General features: G+C 35.4%; 2 protein-coding genes across 3 annotated transcripts in view; both read left to right on the top strand.

Annotated features, from left to right (window-relative positions):
- LOC126971109 (myotubularin-related protein 9) overlaps positions 1–21,365 on the top strand; it is a 339,153-nt gene that overhangs the window by 162,776 nt on the left and 155,012 nt on the right. The gene's annotated exons all lie outside the window — the stretch shown is intronic.
- Positions 4,107–15,857, top strand: LOC126971106 (YTH domain-containing family protein 3). Of its 2 annotated transcripts, none has more exons than XM_050817258.1 (6): positions 4,107–4,311; positions 4,411–4,435; positions 5,616–5,747; positions 7,927–8,055; positions 9,802–11,384; positions 14,277–15,857. In XM_050817258.1, exons 1-6 carry the CDS (start codon positions 4,288–4,290, stop codon positions 14,319–14,321), a joined length of 1,938 nt encoding a protein of 645 aa, XP_050673215.1. In that variant the 5' UTR covers positions 4,107–4,287; the 3' UTR covers positions 14,322–15,857. The 2 variants fall into 2 exon arrangements, with proteins under 2 accessions (XP_050673215.1, XP_050673214.1); XM_050817257.1 differs by having other exon boundaries at positions 7,927–8,058.

Below are 21,365 nucleotides of genomic sequence, written 5' to 3'. Positions count from 1 at the left end.
AGCGTACGGGTCACCACGGTGTTAAGTGATAACCGCCGCCCACATTCTCTTGCAGCACTAAAGGAATCACAGGAGCGTTGCCGGTCTTTAAGCAAGGTGAACGCGCTTTTTTTGAAGGTACCCATCTCGTATCGTGCCGGAAACACCACACTAGGAAGATCATTCCACAGCTTTGTACTACGTGGAAGAAACCTCCTTGAAAACCGCACTGTGGAGGTACTCCACACTTCCAGATTATTGTAATTATTTGCAGAGGGTGGCTGTATGCCTAGTCGTGATTGGGTCTTAGTAACACCGGGAACACTCCCCGTGATAAATGCGGTAGAAGACACAAAATGAAACGATATCTCTAAGCAACACCAAATGATCCAGCCGTTCACAGAGCACAGGGTCCCCGACAATTCAAGCTGCTCTACGTTGCACGGGGTCAAATGAATCGACTTGATATTATTGTTTTTTGTTTAAGATTCATCAACAATGTTCTTTGCGGTGAATGATCTCAGCACCAACAAATTTCGTAGTTTCTGGTGGTGACGTTTTTCATTCACGAAGCCCGCTTTAAATAGCAGATTTTAATAATATATACTCGTGATTGGCGAAATCTAAAAGCATACGACATCAATCCAAACCAATGACGTTATATACATATAGAGAATGCACGTAATACAACATCAAGGCCGATAAATGGCATATGCTACAAATGACACCACAAAAAGCTTCGACTGCTATTACTACATTTCTGCGTTTACTACAATTGTTTAAAATATTATTGGTCAATAAGCACCTATGTTAACACATTTTCAGTTTAAGCTGCGTATTTTGAAATTAGAACCTGATTTGGACAGTGATATCAGTTGAATAGCACTTAGGTGTTTTTTTAGCCCAGACGAAAAAGAGGATTGCTATAAATTTTACGTTCGTCAGTCTGTCCCTAGTTTCTAATCAAGTTGATTCAGTCAGAGGATTTTTTAAGTTTTTAATCAAAAATAACTTTTTGGCACTTGTAGTGTAAGCGGACAACAACACATCTTGGTATAACAGCATTTGTCAAATTATAAATATGGCTAATTGGAATTTTTAAGGTGCGTAAATTTGACTAAATTGACAAAATATTTGACTTTCAGTAAAGATTTCAATACTTTTAATAGTAAAAAAGTTTTATCATACTTTATGAGCATGAATCTTTAAACGCTTTAATCTCACCTCGAGGAAATTATTCGAGTCACTCCACCTGTTTGGTTTGTAAAATTATTCACACCTCTCACTTGCTACCAACTGGCACCAATTCTATTTCACTATCCCGTGTACGAAAAAGATTAGATTTTACAGATTAGCGGTGTAAATAAGTATCAATTATCACTAGGTCACGATACGTCTGTGATACCGTGTAAATAACAGTAGTTTGTAATTGTTCACGTTCTTATAAGCCGTTCATATTCACTGGCAATGACTTTCTGTGCACCAAATACAATATTGTTCTAAGGGCCTTTAAAAGCGACGCTATCGGCAATATATTTCGGTACTCTAAATACAATATTGCTAATCATTATTCACTGGGCCTTTAAAAAATAAATATTAAAAAAAGCGACTCTCTAGTTTTCATTTCTGACTGTGTGCTTGTCACGTCCTTTCATCTGTCAACAAGTGATAGAGAAAGGGATGAGAATACTTGTCAATAATTGTACCATATTTGCTGGAAAAATATTCGTTTTTAACCGACTTCAAAAAAGGAGGAGGTTCTCAATTCGTCGTTTCTTTTTTTGTTACTTCAAAACTTTCGACTGGGTGAACCGATTTTGATAATTTTTTTTATTTGAAAGCTGGTGCTTCCCGTGTGATTTCATTGTAATTTGGTCCAGATCTGACAGTGGCATCCATGAGAAAATACATAAAAGTCTTAAATTTGCTATACATACGTATAGCAAATTTAAAAAATAATATATAAATATATTAAGCGATTACGTTCATTGCTGCATTGAAAAATTTTGTATATCTGCATATATTTAGACAAGTTGTTAGTTAGTGTACTTCAAATTCACTAAAAATCTAAAAATTAAAAATTTTTAACAAAAAAACAACCGACTTCAAAAACACTATTCCAAAACAATAGAAATAATATGCACTAAATAGTAAAAAATAATTGCGTATTTTTATACAATCTTATCTTATATTGAAAGCAAGGGGGAAGGCCTGGCAGTTAGCCTGGATATAGCGAAGGCCTTTGATCGTGTATGGCACAAGGCACTTCTCTCTAAACTTCCGTCATTTGGGCTTCACGAGAGCTTGTGCAAGTGGACCTCCAGCTTCCTCACTGGGCGTAGCATACAGGTCGTTGTCGACGGATATTGCTCGAACCCGAAGCCCGTGAATGCTGGAGTGCCCCAAGGCTGTGTGCTATCTCCTACGCTGTTTCTTCTGCATATCAATGATATGTTGGACACCTCTAACATACATTGCTATGCGGACGACAGCACTGGTGATGCCGTATACACGGGCCATGCAGGTCTCTCTCGGGAAATCGTCGACCAGTGCCGGGAGAAACTTGTGTCTTCTATCGAGTCCTCTCTCGAGAAGGTCGCGGAATGGGGTAAATTGAACCTTGTCCAATTTAGCCCCCAGAAGACTCAAGTTTGCGCGTTTACCACTAAAAAAAACCCCATTTGTCGTATCACCGCTCTTCGAGAACACTTCTCTTAAAGCCGCGCCTAGTATCGGAATACTGGGTTTCGAAATCTCGAGCGATTGCCAATTCCGTGGCCATCTGGAGGGCAAAGCCAAATTCGAAGAAGCTGGGCGTCATCAATAGAGCACGGCAATACTTCAAGCCGGCCCACATTCTAGCGCTCTACAAAGCGCAGGTCCGGCCACACATGGAGTATTGCTGTCATCTCTGGACTGGCGCACCCCAGTATCTGCTCGATCCATTTGACCGGGTGCAACGTAGAGCAGCTCGAATTGTCGGGGACTCAGTGCTCTGTGAACGGCTGGATCTCTTAGCGTTGCGTAGAGACGTCGCATCATTGTGTGTCTTCTACCGCATTTATCACGGGGAGTGTTCCGAAGAGCTGTTTAACCTGATTCCTGTCGCCAAATTCCACCTTCGCACGACACGCCACAAGTTAGGATTTCATCCCCACCATCTGGATGTGTGGCGGTCCTCCACAGTGCGGTTTTCAAGGAGCTTTCTCCCTCGTACTACAAAGCTATGGAATGAGCTTCCTTGTGCGGTGTATCCGGGACAATACGACATGGGTACCTTCAAAAAAAGCGCGTACACCTTCCTTAAAGGCCGGCAACGCTCTTGTGATTCCTCTGGTGCTGCAAGAGAATGTGGGCGGCGGTGATCACTTAACACCAGGTGACCCATACGCTCGTTTGTCCTCCTATTCCATAAAAAAAAAATACGAATAAAATAAATTTACCGGTGACACACACACCATCTTTTTTTGCCTCGTGAATGTATTATTTGGGCACTTTTTTATAGCACACTTAGACTTGGTGATTGACACACAGTTGACACACGACTAAGGAGAAAAGTGTACTTACATAGTCTTTAGCACACTTTAAATACTAATAATACACTTAATAATTAAATGCCGTTCCGCTATCAAACTGCAAATAATAAGTTCGTCCATATGTATAGAAAGTAATTGATCCAAAAAATAATAATAATCAATTAGGCAAACTTAAAGCGCTTTTGAATCGTCATTGCTTAACTTAGATTTATACAATATTAGTGTTAATATTCTAAGTTGTATAAATATTTTATATTACTGAATCTACCATAATAATATGAAGAAGCTTAGGTATCCTAGAAACTATTTGATTAAAATGTTTATATTTAAAATTATTATCAGCGAAGTTGATACAGCATCCTTAAATATCCTTAAATATAAAAATAATATATAAATAAATTACAGATGTTTAGAGTCATTTCGTTGCTCGTTTTAGGGGTCAGGGCCGTTGTAAATAATCTGTATTTGGCAAAAAGCAAGATAATTTTGCCTAAGTTCTTCTTCATTCATGATGATACTATCAGTGTTCACCGTCTACGTTATACTTATTTTTATAGGTTGCTATGAGAAAATATGTATAGTCTGTGGACGCCATTGCTTCGTCGATCGTTCAATTACGGACATTCTTCTAATAGTGAATAGACTTTTTTTTATTATAATTTGTGTGGTATTTGGACAATTTTTAATAGTGGCGTGAACTAATGTGAAACATACTTTGGTAATTTTGTTCAGGGACTTGTGTAAGTGTTCTAAAATAATTAAATCGCAGCCAATGTCAGCAGGCGTGTCAGATCAGGTATTTCCTATTTATGATTATTTTCGAGAACATATGATGACGATAAGATTCTAACTAATGTATGTTTTTTCCTTTGTTTCATGTCTTTCATACGAGTAGCGGATGAAAGGGCAAGGGAATCAAGGTAAATAAGGTATTATGACGTAGCAGGACTTTTGTGATAGTAGAAAAATAGCACCGGCCCACCGGGCGGCTTGCGTCCGGTACCTGTCGGATAGATTCATACATGATTAATTCAGAACTGTCTGTTATTATTATATTTCACTATTATAACGCTCCATTTAAGTTTAGTATGCATTATAGACCAATTACTTATTTAGTAGCCACTATACCAGTTAATAAATTGAATTTTGTTTAGTAGAAGTGGTATTAAAAATTTATCCAAAACATTAATTAAAATATATTGTCTCAAAACAATCTTAGCTACCAAGATATGAAATAACCTAGTTTTGATGTATAATATTATATATTTAATATCTTGAAAATGAAAAAAAAAACAGATATAGACACCATGCCATATTAAACTATAAATTCATTCTCTAATTATTTGAATTAAATATATTTAATGTTTGCTGACCTGAACTTAAGTTTGTATTATCTTACATACACATATATACATATGGTCACTGTTCCATCATATTATGTAATTCTGTTATATTAACTATTTTGCACTGACATATACTATTCATTGTTTGTGAACCCTTTACTCTTTACTACATTAAACTGTACACTATTAAATCCTAATTACTGGAATCAAGACAAGGTCTTCCACAAAATGCTCACTGGTCTGCAAAAGCAAACACCCTGCTGTCTCCATATCTATTCACACTTCACAGATATATGGCATCACATTAGTTTTTGAGATATTGTCATTGGAATAAGGTAAAAGTTAGTAAAAAATATTTAAAAATCTTAATAAGATTTGACAATAGAAATTAACATTCTAAAACAAATATTTTAAACTATAAGTATTGTGTTTTGCTGCTTTATACAAAGTTTTTGGTCTGTTGTTATTAGTAGGGTCTTCTTAGGGATATTAGCCCTTTAATACCATACCATAACAATATTCGTTAATACCATTAGTTGCATCTAATTTAAAAAAAAAATACCATTTGCATCAAAATTATGAATGAAATAAAATATAACAACATGGGTTCATGGCCCCCATATGTATTGACTCCACATATACACAGCTTTCCCCTTATTTTCATTACAAATAAGTTTTTAAATTGTTATTTAAAATATTATAAATATTTTTTTTAAATGTTAATATTGACATATTTATTTAAAAACTTGGGTTGTAGTGACAAATGCACCTAAGGAGCATCAGTTAGAGAGTGGAGGTGATGAGCTGGCTGAAGTATCATGGCGTCATCAGCAACAACCGTCTTATGCACCCCCCATCTCATCAGCAGCAGATCCATACAGCGCAGCAGGTACATACTACTCTATAGATATTTTTTTGAAAGTAAACTTTTATCTCTGTTTAGTATTGATAGCATTAATTTCTTTATTAAAAAATAAATAAGAATACATTGTATCTAAACCTAAGTTTTCACTGTTCCAGTACACTTATGACTTATGACGGATGACTACTCAAATGGTGCTTGTATAGTATAAATATATGATCCTAGTGTACAAAAACGCTAGTTGCCACAATATCTACAACTAACAGCTACAAATCATCTTTTTGTATATTAATTGTACAGAGTAGATAAGTGTTATTAGAGCTCTGAACATGGATTTATGTAATTTGACCCTTGACATACAATAAGTAACTAGATCAATCACATTAAAAAGTTGTCTGAAATAAAACTCTGCCTACATGACTGCCTAGGCAGAGTTTTCCTTCAGTTGTGTTTCGGTCACACTATGAATACAATGGCACACAATGACAAAGTATTCAGTGTAAAACTGTCCAAATAACATTGTATCCAAACCTAAAACGGATGGATGTCTTTAAAATTAACAAAATTGTGTAACAACATGACATTAATCATTTTACTAAACAATTATTTAATTATTTCAATTGCTAAAACAACAAGTTTTGTCCGAGCTTCTAATGAGTGTATACATTACTGCCACAAAGAAGGTGCTAATTTGAATGAATGTTTTCTGTATAAGTTTATGTATACAGGTATACAATGGCGTTTGGACATTTTTTGTCATGTTAGGTCATTTGGGAGTCCAGTTATTTATAATTATAAATATTATGCTTTATTTCTAAGATTTTTAACTAAATATAAGGTATTTTTTTCCTATGGAATCCTAAAACCCGACTGGGTGAAAGCCTCCTCCATTTCTCTCTGTCACCTGCTACCTCAAGTCAGGTTTTTCCAGCAACAGCCACTATATGAGCTTCCCATTGTCTTTTAGGTCTACCTTGACATCTTTTGCAAACAGGTTCATGCCACTTTCTTGCCTGAATTGTCCACCTATTTGCATTTCAATGCCAGCACATGTTTAAACGCATCCTTAAGATTTGTAGTAGACTGACTAGTTTAAATTTTTATTTCATGGGTTTCTGTTATCTTAAGGATGCTCCTCTCCATTGTGTGCTGTGTTGTATTTTGTTGGTTGTCCATTTGGTTATTCTTATGTCAATGAATCTGACTCACTAGTCCATTATGTACGCAGATAGTGAAAACCATCACTAAGACTCACAAAACCATTGACAGCTTCAGAAAACATTTTTTGGAAAAGTAGAGAAATTTCTATTTTTAACACTGATCACTACCACTAAGATTAGAAAACAAATACTGTAAGCTCGGTGGTCTACTTTAACATGACATTGGCTAACTTGTGGTATACCTTTGAACCTTTATATTCACTAATAAATGTTGCCTAACTTACTCCATGTGACATGAGCCAATCAATTTTCCAATCAAATTGGTCAAGGTCTTTGGCTGCAGTTTAGCCAGAACAATCAGAAAGACAATAATAAATGTTATTAAATATTTTGGTTTGAATAACATGATAAATATGCAGTTGGTTAGTTGATAAGAAATTATGTAATGTTGTAGTGGAGAAAACATATAAACCATAGACTGGGATTGTTTGGATGTTGGATATGATTAACAAAGAGGTTTGTGAATGTGTCAGTCTGTATAAATCAATCTTATGAATTGCAATCTGATTTTCACCTACCAATATGCCATGTTGCTTAACATTTAATTTATTACTTACTAAATAAAATAAAACTTTGTTTAATCTTAGCATGGATCATTACCGATAAATTTTAAAAAACATACTCCAAGCTTGGTAGTCTACTTTAACGTGATACTGGCAAAGGGGATGAAAATCGGAAAAATCTATGCATATATATATATATAAAAAATGAAAATGGTCTTTGTTTGAGGCTCTTCACGCCTAAATCACTTATCATATCAACATGAAACTGAAATTTTATCAACATGAAAAACACCATTATGTTAACATTATGAAAGTTGCAGCTTCTAGCAAATTCCTTACTGTGCCTATGAACATACAGAACATTGTCAGGAATATATTGAGATGTAACAGTCAAAATATTTACTCCTTTAAATTTTTCTCTTACTAATTCTATAGGACCTTGGTTATAAACATTGTGTTGTAATGAGGTAATGATTGTTTCAGGTTATTACGGTACAACAGCACTTCCTTATCAAGCCTTCGGTGTTGGGGATGGAACATGGTCTACAAATGGCACCGACCCAATGACTTTTCTAGGAGGATACAATCCTCATGATTCCTATGGAATTGACGGTAGCTAGTATTTATTCCACTTGGCAGAGTGTTAAATAAAAGCAATATCAACTGCATTCATTAAATATTATTTCAATAACAAGATATATATTATGTCACTACAAAGGAATATAGACTAGGTAAATAAAAAAAATCAAGTATGTTTAAATATGGATACTTATATAGATCTGTTCTATAAGTTCTATTTGGACTGAAATCTAGAGATAATTATTATTATAGTAGATATCTGAATACAATGATGTGTCTTTGAAGCATTTTAGCAAAAATAACATAGTGTTTAGTATCTACCACAGACTTACAATATAGTAGTGTATAGACAAACAAATCGTTTGAGAGCGAAGACCATCTCTAATGGAGATACCCAAGATATAAAAGGTAATCGAATCTATTGTTACTGTAACCTATTTTGATGTACAGGTCGTAAACAGTTAGCTACACTTGGAATTAGTTCCTTAGTATTTTGATCATTATACTAGCAAACTCCTAGCTAATACACACACACACACACATTGACAAATCAAATATACGCCAGTACATTCTAAATCTATGGTTCTTACAATGATATATACAATTCCACTACACAGTGATATAATATATTTTTTCTTAAATTCAAAACACGCTGCCAATGAATGTTTCTATATCATACCAAAAATTATGTTCCATCCACCTATTCATTCATATTGTCATGTTTGGAAATACTTTTGCCATAAATATTGTTACAATAAAAATAAATTTATTACTGCAATGTCCGTTGGTTGACACATTAATATAATAGCATTCAAAGATACGACGCTCATTCAAAATAACAATGAAGTTCAACAAAAATAAAAAATAATAAATTGCGCAGCTCAAATCATAATATCCTCATGGCTATATCTGACACTATCAGAAACTCCAATGTATAAACGATGGATATCTGTTCACATGGAGAACAACAAAAATATAACTTGAACTTTTTGTAATAAATATTATAACTTTTGATATTTTGGATCACAACCCTTTACAGTGATGGTTTTCTAGTTTTTATCTACACCCATGCTTTAAATCCTCTATTAAAGATTCTGAAACAGTTAGCTTATTGCCAACATTAAAACACCCAATGTCCTAATAACCATTACATCATCCAAACGAGTGTTGTAATGTTGTACTGAATATCATAACAACACTCCTAATTTCTATGTTTTTTTTTTCGATCCCTTCATGTGCAAAGAGTTTCATCAGACAGCCACATTTTGCTCGATGCGTGGTATCTGTATGAATAAAAAAAAAACATTTTCGTTTACGCGGGTTCCACACTACCAGAACGTCGCACGCCGTATACAAGTAGGTTATTCGAATCCCCGCCATTTTTCTTGGATATTTTTATTTTTTTGTTTTATAAAAGTGAGTGATTCAAGTTTTTCTTTCTTTCTCAAGAATCATATTTTGTTACATTTTATCATCCATACTTTGTTACAGCTGTGCCAAAGTTTTGGCACCTTTTTACATAAAAATATGGCTCAAGGCTTGCCACCACACTACTACTTTGCGTATTCCTATCACTCATTCCTATCACTCCACAACATATTAATATCACAAGAACAGATTGCCACAAAAATCACAAATATATTCATATAAAAACAAATCTCAATTCCAAAAATGGTATTGTTTTTTTACTGTAACAATATTTATGTCCAGACTAAGTGTATCTTATTTCTTTTTTAAATTACAAAAAATACTGTATTTTTATAATGAAATCAATTTCAGGTGTATTTGGACCATCTACAACCCCATTCTCAACGGCTGCGTTTGGACAGCCAGCATCAACATTTAATTATTTCCCAGGAAATGGTGATTATTCTACCTGGGGCCAGTTAGGAAGAGCTAAGCAATATGATGATTACTATAGAACTGAAGGGTTGTATGTCCCAGATGGCATTAAAGCAATGGAATCAGGTGTGCAGGCTTTGTCACTCAGTGACCACAAAGTGGACAAAGAGCGTGTTCATGAGCTCAAAGATATATCAAGTGGATCGCAACCCAAAAAGATGACGTGGGCTTCAATCGCTAGCCAGCCGGCTAAGCCAGCCCCGTCAATGCAGAGTGGGGGTCTGAAGAAGAAAGGTCCAGGAATGCCACCACCGCCGATAATTCCTGGAAAACATAATATGGATATAAGTACTTGGGATGTGGGAAAGAGTGCACCGGTGGTGTCCGCCCCTGCAATTACCCCGCTGCAGCCCGCACCTATCCCAGCTCCGCTACCAATGCCTCAGCCTGCTCCGGTGCCAGCTCAGCCGCCCTTGCCGCGCGGTCCTCCACCTCAACATCAGTCACAGCTGGCCTGGCAACACCAGCATACTCCTCGAGCCCCCGCTCCGCACCAACCGCGACCTTCTCTTCCCCCTCCGGCTGCTCCAACTATGCCTGTCCCTTCCAATCCTGCTCCGATTCCCCATCCAGTTCTCGATGAACTCAGAGTTAAAAATGAATACAATCCGAAAGAATTTGATTTGACCGCGCCAAACGCTCGCTTCTTCGTTATCAAATCTTATTCTGAAGATGATATTCATCGCAGCATCAAGTATGAGATATGGTGTAGTACTGAACATGGCAACAAACGCCTCGACGCAGCTTTTCGTGACCGCGAACGTGAAGGTGGTGCTGTTTACTTGTTCTTTTCGGTGAACGGTAGTGGACATTTTTGCGGAATGGCTCGCATGACTAGTGCAGTCGACTATAACTCTAATTCTAGTGTGTGGTCTCAAGATAAGTGGAAAGGACAATTTCGCGTTAGGTGGATATATGTGAAGGACGTTCCAAATGGACAACTACGTTATATAAAATTGGAGAATAATGAAAATAAGCCGGTAACTAACTCTCGGGACACTCAAGAGGTTCCTCACGCCAGGGGTCTCCAAGTGCTTCGTATCATGCATAGCTATTGCCATTCTACATCTATATTTGACGACTTTATCCACTACGAGCGTCGTCAAGAAGAGGAGGATTCGCGTAAGGTTCCTCTCAGCAGCCCGCAAGAGAACAGTCGCGAGGAGCACGAAGGTGGAGGAAGGGGAGGTGGATATCGAAACTACCGTGATTATCGTGATCAGCGGGAGGGACGTGACGGGCGGGACGGTCGTGACGGACGGGAGGGTCGTGACGGGCGCGATCACCGTGACCACCGCGACGGGAGGGACGCCAGGGAGCACCGCGACCCACGTGACAACAGAGAGCCGCGTGATGGGCGCGACCCGCGGGACCATCGCGACGAACGTGACGCCCGCGATAGTAGAGACCACGGGTATCGCGACAGAGACTCTAACAACTACAGGCCACATCATAATAAGGTATGTTGATGCGGTATTCACCTCATTTTATTAATTGCATTATGTTATTTAAAGAAAACAAACAGTTTTTTTAACACAACATCACTATATATAATTAGTCGAACACTTTTGTTAGTGACACCTTTTCAAAAGTCTAGAAAATACGTAAAGCAAAGTATAAAGTTTATTCTTGGCTATTTTATCTTATATCTCAATTGTTTTTAAAAGCAAAATAGATTGAAATGTGAGTATTATTTATTTGACTTAGATATCTGATTCTATAGTCTTCATGTAGTCAAAGTATCTAGGAAAGTGCTAGGAAACGAATAAGTTCGCAGTAGTCAACCATCGCCTCCAAAAAAATAAAACCTTAATTTACGACAGGAAGTAATGAGATAAGGAAGACATTAACCTGATGATGAGCTATATCTCCTAACTTCAATGCAATACCGGATAAGATTCTTAAGAACCCAAAAGCCATTGCTTACGACATTAGATCTTTAACCGACATCAAAAAAAAAAATGTGACAGCAGTCCAGTCATTTACGGCGCCTTTTTTAAAGTCAAATAAACTTTAATTCAATTAGGATTAAACTGAACGCTTTTGAATCGTCACTACAAATATTTCTTTTAAATTACTGAATCTACCATATGTTAGGAAAAAGAAGAGCTCGTGAGAAGAACACACAAGAAACTCAACGGCCATTATTTTCCTTCAATAGAGTATTTTACCATGGCTGTAATACATATATACAAAACAAATTAGTTTGTAGGGTGCTTCATCCAATATATTATAACCTGTTACAAAATGCCCGTAAAAAATATAACTAATTATCAAAGCCAAAAATTTTGTCAACCATAGTAAGCTGTCATGTCAGGGAACCAGATTATTAAACAGAAAAGCCTACGTACCTATTTTACCTAATAATTGTCTATTTTTATAGTTTTTCTATTTTTCATTCATAAATGTTTGCTACCTCAATACAAGGATGTCATTATACTAGAGTACTGGCTTAAAAAATGTCAAGTTGGAAAAAATGGTTATGTGAAGGACAGAGAGTTTTTATCCGATTGCCGAGATAGAACAGCGTGTTGGACAATGATATTTAAAAGTATAGATAGGTTACCTAGACAACATTCGGTGTTTGTAAATAATACACAAACGCACACATGAATAATTTAACATTGCAATAGCACATTACATTACGATTACACGTCAAAGAAGGATAGTAAATGCAATTATTGCAAGTGAAAAAGAGATAAGTCTAATTTGCTAATAGCTTCGTATTTGCATAGCAAAAACACAGAATCATTCACCAGATATGATTTTTTACAGTACACCGTGATTTATACTTAAATACGATTAATTCATGAGTTCATGTAATAAAAGTTATAAAGTAGTAAAACTACATTTAAATTAGGTGTTATTGATTTAAAAATAACTATTTTAATATTGATTATTACAAATATATAGCCATAATGATGATATAAATTATTTGTACATAAAATAATAAAAAACATACAGACATATCAAAACAAAACCGAAATGTTTTAACAATAAGGGTTCCATTTTTAAAATTTTACTAACTACGGCTCCCAAGAAGTTTTAAGTTTACAATTATTATTTTTGGTATATTATATTATTTATGAATGTATTTCTGTTGAGGGTTTATTACAATAAGATAATGGGAGAAACAGAAAATGATCCATTGATTCTTCTGCAGTTAGCAAGGGATATACCAAAAGGGCAGTGTTACTGAAAAAACTTCTACGCAAGCAGATAGCACTTACTGTCTACGTCCGCTACCTACCCTAAAACTTGTTTTTGTAGTTTGATAGTTCAGCTATACGCACTTGTTTATTAAAAAATATTAAATTTCGTATTACATTCACTGCAACAACGCCTTTTTTACATCATTTCCTAAATTGTCCTAAAATATACTACCTTGCTCTTCCCGCGGCAGACAGGGTAGTTGCGGTATATTCGGACGGAGTATTATCGTATCGTTCCAAATGTGTCGTTGACGATTTTGCGAGTAGACCTCCTGGTACGTTACATACATTCCAAGATTAAGTACTAATAAAATATCAAATAGCCTGCTATTACTAATCTAATTCTATACCACCTTTATTATAAGACTTTGAAAGCCAGCACTTATTATATTCATCATAATATTATTTGAGAAAGACGCTCACTAACTAACAAGAAAACTCACGTTCCGTAATCAAGTGGTTACGAACGCTATGTATTCTGCCTACGATTTCACTTCTGGTTGATTAATCTATGACACATACTCTTTGTCCTTGTCGCGCTGCAGTTGACATCATATTCTCTATCTTGCTCGAACCACCAAGTTAATAATTCGAGATTTATTTGTAAATAAAAAATAAAATCGTGATAAAATACATATAAGACGTTCTTTTATATAATTTCGTATGGTATGAAATACTTTCACTCTTAGATATCTTGCAAACATAGTTTTTACATTTTCTTAACACACAAATTGGCATTTTAGATTTTTATTGTCACGCCACGAAAACGTTCCGCTTAGCTCGCTGCTATTAGCCGACTAAATGAAATTACGACAATTGTCTGAATTTGTCTACAACATTTTGCGTCCACCACATTGAGTCGTTTGTGTAAATTTGATGTTTATTATAATAAAGTAAGTGTTCGTTTAGGCTGTTTCGTTAGGTTAGCTCTTTTAAAATTTTTGTCATTTCGGGAATTAAGTAGAAATGTAGGTACATTCTGCGTAGTTAACGCTTTAATTTTACTGAAATAGGCTTTGCACATTTTCATTATGGCCCCGGGAAGCCCAGGGCAAAACTATACAAACTAAGATAGCTGGGGCATCCTTTGCAAGGAGCCTAACCACATGCAAAAAATAAATGATTTTTTTATTATTACAGGATCGTGATGGCTCTCGAGGACGTGGTCGTGGTGCTCGAAATTGAGCAAATAAACTGCATGATATGGACTTGCTTCTCACCATAGACTAGAGCTCAAATGAAATCGGTATTACATTGCAGTCCATTACCACACAGTATCTATCAACCTTTTGATGTGGTCAATGTTGTTTGTTAAAGTGGCCATGTGTGTTTAACTTGAGCAGTTATGTAAAATAGTTTTGAACAGTGCTAATTAACTAAAAAGAAACATTCAACAAATTTTGAAATGTGCTATTTTTTTCTACTGGAAAAACATTATATTTTAATTGAAACTTACAAGGAGTGAACAGAACATTCACAGTTGTGTGTTGATTCGTGTCATCGTTCAAGGTGTGTTGTAAAGTGGACTTTATCAAATTATAAACGGACATTAACAACAAATTGAATATTGTAATTTTATAGAAAATATCTGGTGAGTTGATTCTTATAAATGTAAATGTTTGAAAAGCAAAAAAAAAAAACACTCTGAATTAAATATGTATGTTTAATTTTACGGTTATATTGATGTATACAGAAGTATAAACTATCAAGTGAGATACTTGGAACTTTTACATGGTGTATACCTAATATTGTAATCAAATTATACATGTGCTAACTTTTATATACATTTTTAAGTTGGTAAAGTTTAATGTGATTTATAGTAATCAAGGGTCTAAATAAAATCATTTCAATTAATCAGATGAATGCAAGTTTGTTTATCTCTAATGCTTATCACGTTTTTTTTGCAAACTGGATCTATTTCCATATGAACGTGAGGTATGTTATCACATAAAAATTTATTTAATGTAAAGAAAGTTTTAAAAATTAACTTACAATTTGCAAATGAATTTCTTAGTTTACTAAGTTTTGCACTTTATATTCTTCCAATGGTATTATGGCAGTGATCCGATTTGGTTGCACCTGTCTTTTCTTTTTTGTTATTCCATTCATTGCATAGTCTCACCTGACGTGAACAAGCCAAAAAAATTTGTCTCACATTTATTGTTACATAACAGGCATAGACATAATTATTAAACAGAGATGAAAACGGACTCTGGAAATAGAATATGCAATTGTTTTCATATTATATGAAAGACTGGTGGAGTTTTAAATGTATATAATAATTGTGTATTTTATAAAAGTGACTTGTAATATTTACTTGTAAGTGAAACAACATTGTAATGCGAGATCTAAATGCAAGAACAGTACATCCTCATTTTGAATGCCTTTAAAATCTCCACATCTCATTTATAAAACACTTATTGGTTTGTTATGGTTTTAAGTTTTTAAATCTTTAAGATTTATTTGAAATGACATAGAAAGTTATTTTTGATTATTTTCACGTAATGTAGTTATTTTATTAAATGAATTATACATTTATTCAACTTTACCAATGGTAATCAACAAATAGTAATAAATATTTGTGTCTATACTTAAGTGGTTGTATTAAAATGATGCTCATGTGCAATGTACATCAACATATTGAATCAATCAGTGTTAATTAACTGATGAGGTTTAACAAGGTTCTGTACTGAATTAAAGCCTGTCATAGATATTGTTAAACTTTATTTATCTTCGAACTTTACCCAGATATTATATAATTAATACATACACATAATATAGAATGAACGCTGATATCATATGAGGAACATAATCCTTATACGGATTGTTTACAATATGTTTTGATATACCTTACTATTGACGTACTAGACTCCCAATCACGCAATTCTGTCTAAGCGTCTATTAAGCAGTTTTTGTTCAGTTGTGCTTCGACCGCGCTTTGAATACAACGCCATGCAATAACAAAGTGTTCAATGAAAAACTTTCCAAATAACAGCATGCCCAACCATAAAAAGGATGAAGTGTCGTAAACAAAGTTATGTAACTAACTTGACTTTTAATAATTTTGCTACATAATTACGTTTCAATTGATCAAAACACATCGCCGATGAATGTGGTTCGAAATGTACGAGAGATACGTCCGCCTCTTTCGCACATTTCGAACCACAATCAATGAGCTAAACACAACACCACTCTCGAACATTTTTGACGACCTTTTAATAGATTGTGAGTCTAGTTGTAGTTTAGTAGGTACGTCAATGTACCTGACTAATTCAAATTCAAATATTTTTATTCAAAATAGGATTTATTATCACTTATTGAACGTCAAAATCTACCACCCATTCAAAAGAGACTGCCTCAGACCTGACAAGAATGGGCGCAAGAAACTCAGCGGGCTTTTTTTTATATAAAATATGGATTACAATGTAATATCGTACAATAAACATTAATAATTAAAGAGCCTGAGGGTGTTCGCTTTAATCCCAGTCCGTGGTGTCATTAAGAAAATCGTTTATGCTATAATAACCTTTCCCACACAAACGTTTTTTAACAATTCTTTTAAATTTCGTAACACATTTGTTTTGTACATTTTCTGGGATCATATTGTAGAAGCATATACATCGCCCAACAAAAGACTTACTAACTCGACCCAACCGAGTAGTAGGCATAACAAGTTTATGTTTGTTCCTCGTGTTAACATTATGAATGTCACAGTTTCTAGAAAATTCCTCAATGTGCTTATACAAAACATTATCAAAAATGTATTGAGAAGCAACAGTCAAAATGTTTATTTCTTTAAATTTTTCTCTTAATGATTCTTTAGGACCTAGGTTATAAATCGCGCGAATAGCCCTCTTCTGCAGCACAAAGATAGTATTAATATCGGCCGCACTGCCCCCATAACAATATACCATAGGACATAATACTATGAAAATAACTAAAGTATACTAATCTCGCCGTATCTATGTCAGTTAACCGTCTGATTTTCTTTACCGCATATGCTGCAGAACTAAGCCTATTCGCCAATCCTTCCATATGGGGGCCCCACTTCAATTTGGAATCAAGAGTAATGCCAAGGAATATAGCAGATTCCACTGGTTTTACCACCTCTCCATTTAATAAATTATTCGCATCTACATTTTTGACATTTGGCGCGGTGAATTTAATATATTTGGTTTTATGATTATTTAACAATAAGTTATTGGCGCTAAACCAGTACACGATGTCAGATAGAGCATTGTTTACTTCGTCATACAAAACTTGGCTTCGTTTCAATTTGAATATAAGTAAAGTGTCATCCGCAAACGATACCACCTTGTGTTTTTTTTCTACAAGGTTATGTAGATCATTTATATAAATTAGGAAGAGGAAGGGTCCAAGAATAGACCCTTGTGGTACCCCCATACCGAGAGGAGTCCCAGGAGATCTCCTGCCATTCACCTCGACCCTCTGAATCCTATTATTTAAATATGAGATCAGAAGATCGAGTGCAGATCCTCTTATACCATAGTGGCATAGCTTCCTGGCCAGCGTTGAATGTTGAACACAATCAAAAGCCTTAGATAAATCACAGAAGATACCAAGTGCATTCTGTGATTCCTCCCAGGCCTCAAAAATATTCCTGATGAGTTCAACACCTGCATCCGTAGTCGAGCGTCCCCTAGTAAAGCCAAATTGTCTTATATGAAGTAACTTATAAGTGTTAAAGTGAGTAAGCATTTGGCTTAAAATAATTTTTTCAAAAATTTTACTAAGGGTCGGCAACACCGAAACAGGGCGATAGTTATTCGGGTCAGAAGTGAGTCCCGATTTAAATATTGGTGTAATTTTACTATACTTCAGAAGGTCAGGAAACGCCATGTTCAATACAGCTATTAAAAACTAGTGCTAGATATGGTGCTATGACGTCAATAACAGAACGTATTATTTTTACAGATATGCCCCATATATCAGCAGTTTTTTTCATTTCTAAGGATCTGAAAGTTTTAATTATTTCTGCTGGGCTAACAACACTGAATTTGAAATTTTGTTTACATTCCTTAACATTTTCCAAAAGAAGTGATTTGGCAACACTGGTGGAGGAGACAAGGGTGCTTGAGATGGAAACTGGAATGTCAGAAAAAAATTTCTCAAAAGCAGAAGCTACTTCCTGCTCAGAGTGGATTTCTGTATTGTTTATTATTAGATTATATTCAAACTTGTAGTCTTTCACTCTTCCAGATTCCCAGTTAATAACTTGAAGTACATTTGTTCCCTTCAATATTAAAAGAGGCTAATTGACCAAAGTGGTCTGAGCTCAGTTTACTAATTATTGATTGAGAAATAGGTTTATAATTAGTAAAAATATTGTCAATACAGCTTTTAGAGGTGCTGGTTACTCTAGTAGGTTCTAAGAAAATATTTGATAAATTATATGATTTAAACAAAGATTTGAATCTAATACTTGTGGTGGATTTTTCTAATAAGTTAATATTAAAGTCACCACAAATCATAATATATTTCTTAGATTCTGATACTTTTGATGGAACCTCCTCCAATACACTCTCAAATAACTCATATAATGCATCGGGGGGTCTGTATATACTTACAACAATGGCACACTCAAGCTCTGCACAGGCTATTTCAATGGTACGTTCAACAGAGAGGCCCACAATATCTTTACGGTCTTTGAATTTAAATGATTTACTTATAAGTATAAGAGAGCCGCCACGTGTTGCCTTTTCTCTGCTAAACACACTTGCCACCCGATGACCACTGGAGTTAAAAATGAGCTCATATTTTCTAAGCCAGTGTTCAGTAAGACATAAGATATCAATATTTTCATGGTTCATTAGTAACTCCAGTTCTTTACCTAACAATCCTTGCATATTTTGGTGCATCAGGTTTATAACTTTACAATTATTATGTTTACTATTACTTGTACATTGTGTATTTATATTGCTAGAGGAGTCCCCTATTGTCTTATTGACTAATTTAAATAATTTGGAACATATTCCAAACCAGAAACTAAACTATAAGACTGCTCAATAGAAGCAGTGTTAATCAAATAATTACTTTGCTCAATAGGAGCAGAGTCCAACTCTATATAATATAATAATTATCTTATAGTTATTGTGATTGAAGACTACCTACTAACACTACACTCAGTAGGAGTGTTCATACCCCCCACCCGTTCACCGCAGTTGGTTACATGTCTTCACACCAAGAAAGTGTGAAGACATGTAATTGACCCAAGCAAGTAGGTAGAGAAATTACAAAGCAAAATGAATGGGTTAAAGCACTTGCTTAGTAATAAAAAAATCTTGTATTTACTTAGGTCAAAAATTACATATTACTACATATAAGATGTTCACGCTTTTTTTTAAGATACCCATGTCGTATCGTCCCGGAAACCCCATAAGGAATCTCATTCCACAGCTTGGTTGTACGAAAGAAAGTTCCTTGAAAACCGCACTGTAGAGGAACGCCACACATCCAGAGGGTGGGGATTCTTACTAGTGGCGTATCGTGCGAAAATGATATTCGGTGGCAGGAATCACGTCAAACAGCTCTCCCAAACACTCCCGAGTGATAGATGTGGTGAAAATAAAATAAAATAGAAGACTCAATAAAGCGACGTTTTACTCTACGCCACGTGATCTAGCCGTTCACTGAACACTGGATCCCCGACAATTCCAGAGCTCGGAGTTGCACGCTGTCAAATGGGTCCAGTTGATACTTGGTTGAGTAAAACCAGAGATGGAAGGACCTGCTCTTTGTAGAGCGGTAGAATGTGGGCCGGCTTGAAGTATTACCGTACTCTATCACGGACGCCCAGTTTAATCGAAGCCAATTTGGCTTTCCCTTCAAAATGATCGCGGAATTGGCATTTGCTCGAGATTTCGACACCCACTGTTCCGATGCTAGGCGACGCTTTGAAGGGAAGTGCTGTCGAAGAGCGGTGATACGCCAAATGGAATGTTCTAGTGGTAAACGCGCAAACTTGAGTCTTCTGGGGGTTTGGTCATTGACAAGATTCAGTTTACTACATTCCGTGACTTCTAACATATCATTGCTATGCAGCATTTTACATTACATTTAATACAATGTACCTTATGTAAAGTAATGCACCAAAATTCTCAGACGTTTGGCTTGTGTAAATAAAAAATAAATAAAACGGAAGTGATCAATCATATTTAAAAAACTCTTCTAGAACACAGACGAATAAAAAGAGAAGGACTCCGCGCCATGATGTGAAGCAACATTACGCTATTGTGTGTGCAGTTACGGGGGATACCAGATAGCACAAATTCTTTCCCGTTATTAGTCATAGTATATACAGCCACGTTACTTGTAACTCCGATTTTTTAACATCTGATAGTCAATTGTTTTCTTAAATAAAAATAAATATCGTCATATTATGAGTAAATAAATAAATTACATAAACAGTTACACCTTGAAAGTAAGGATTGCTGGTTTGATTCCTGTGCCCGTGTCTTGTTTGCAGTATCTATGTTTTATATAAAAATGACGTACTAACGTTTCGTATTTTTAAGAATACCTACACAAAATTCATTCTTAAATTCTTTTTTTTTTTGTCACTGACGTGGTATCAAATAAGTAGATTTTTAGAGAACAAACAACTACCTATGATCTTTATAGTGATTTGGTTGCTAAGTAATTATTAAACACATCATATAGTAACACAAAGATAAAAGATCTTAAGTTCAGTTCTCGGTACAGCGTCATCTTCCAAAGAAATACAAAATTACAATTCATACTTTTATGTCCGTGACAAATGCGGTCTGCCATCAGTCAGTCATTTTGTGTCTTCTAAGACGCCACGTCTGGAGTACTGGATCCCCGACAATTCGAACAGCTCTGCTCAAAGATGGGAAAAATACTCGTTGTGGCCGGAACCACACCTTATAAAGCACACAAATATGGGCCGGTTGAAAGTAGTGTTCCACACTACTTTAAAAAATTGTTGGTAAAGAATAAATTACTGGGCAAATGAGACTTGACATTTTGTCTCAAGGTGACGAGCGCAGTTGTAGTGCCGCTCAGAATTTTTGGGTATTTTAAGAATCCTGAGCGGCACTGCAGTTTAATGGGCAGGGCGTATTAATTATCATCAGCTGAACGTCCTGCCCGTCTCGACCCTTATTTTCATAAAAAAAATGAATTATCTACTCAGAACACCATTAAAATATGAATTACCCAATTTTTCGGGTAATGCCCTGTTTATTT

Source organism: Leptidea sinapis, chromosome 23 (assembly GCF_905404315.1).
Source record: "Leptidea sinapis chromosome 23, ilLepSina1.1, whole genome shotgun sequence".
Lineage (NCBI taxonomy): Eukaryota > Metazoa > Arthropoda > Insecta > Lepidoptera > Pieridae > Leptidea > Leptidea sinapis.
This window is presented reverse-complemented; position numbering and strand designations above follow the sequence as displayed.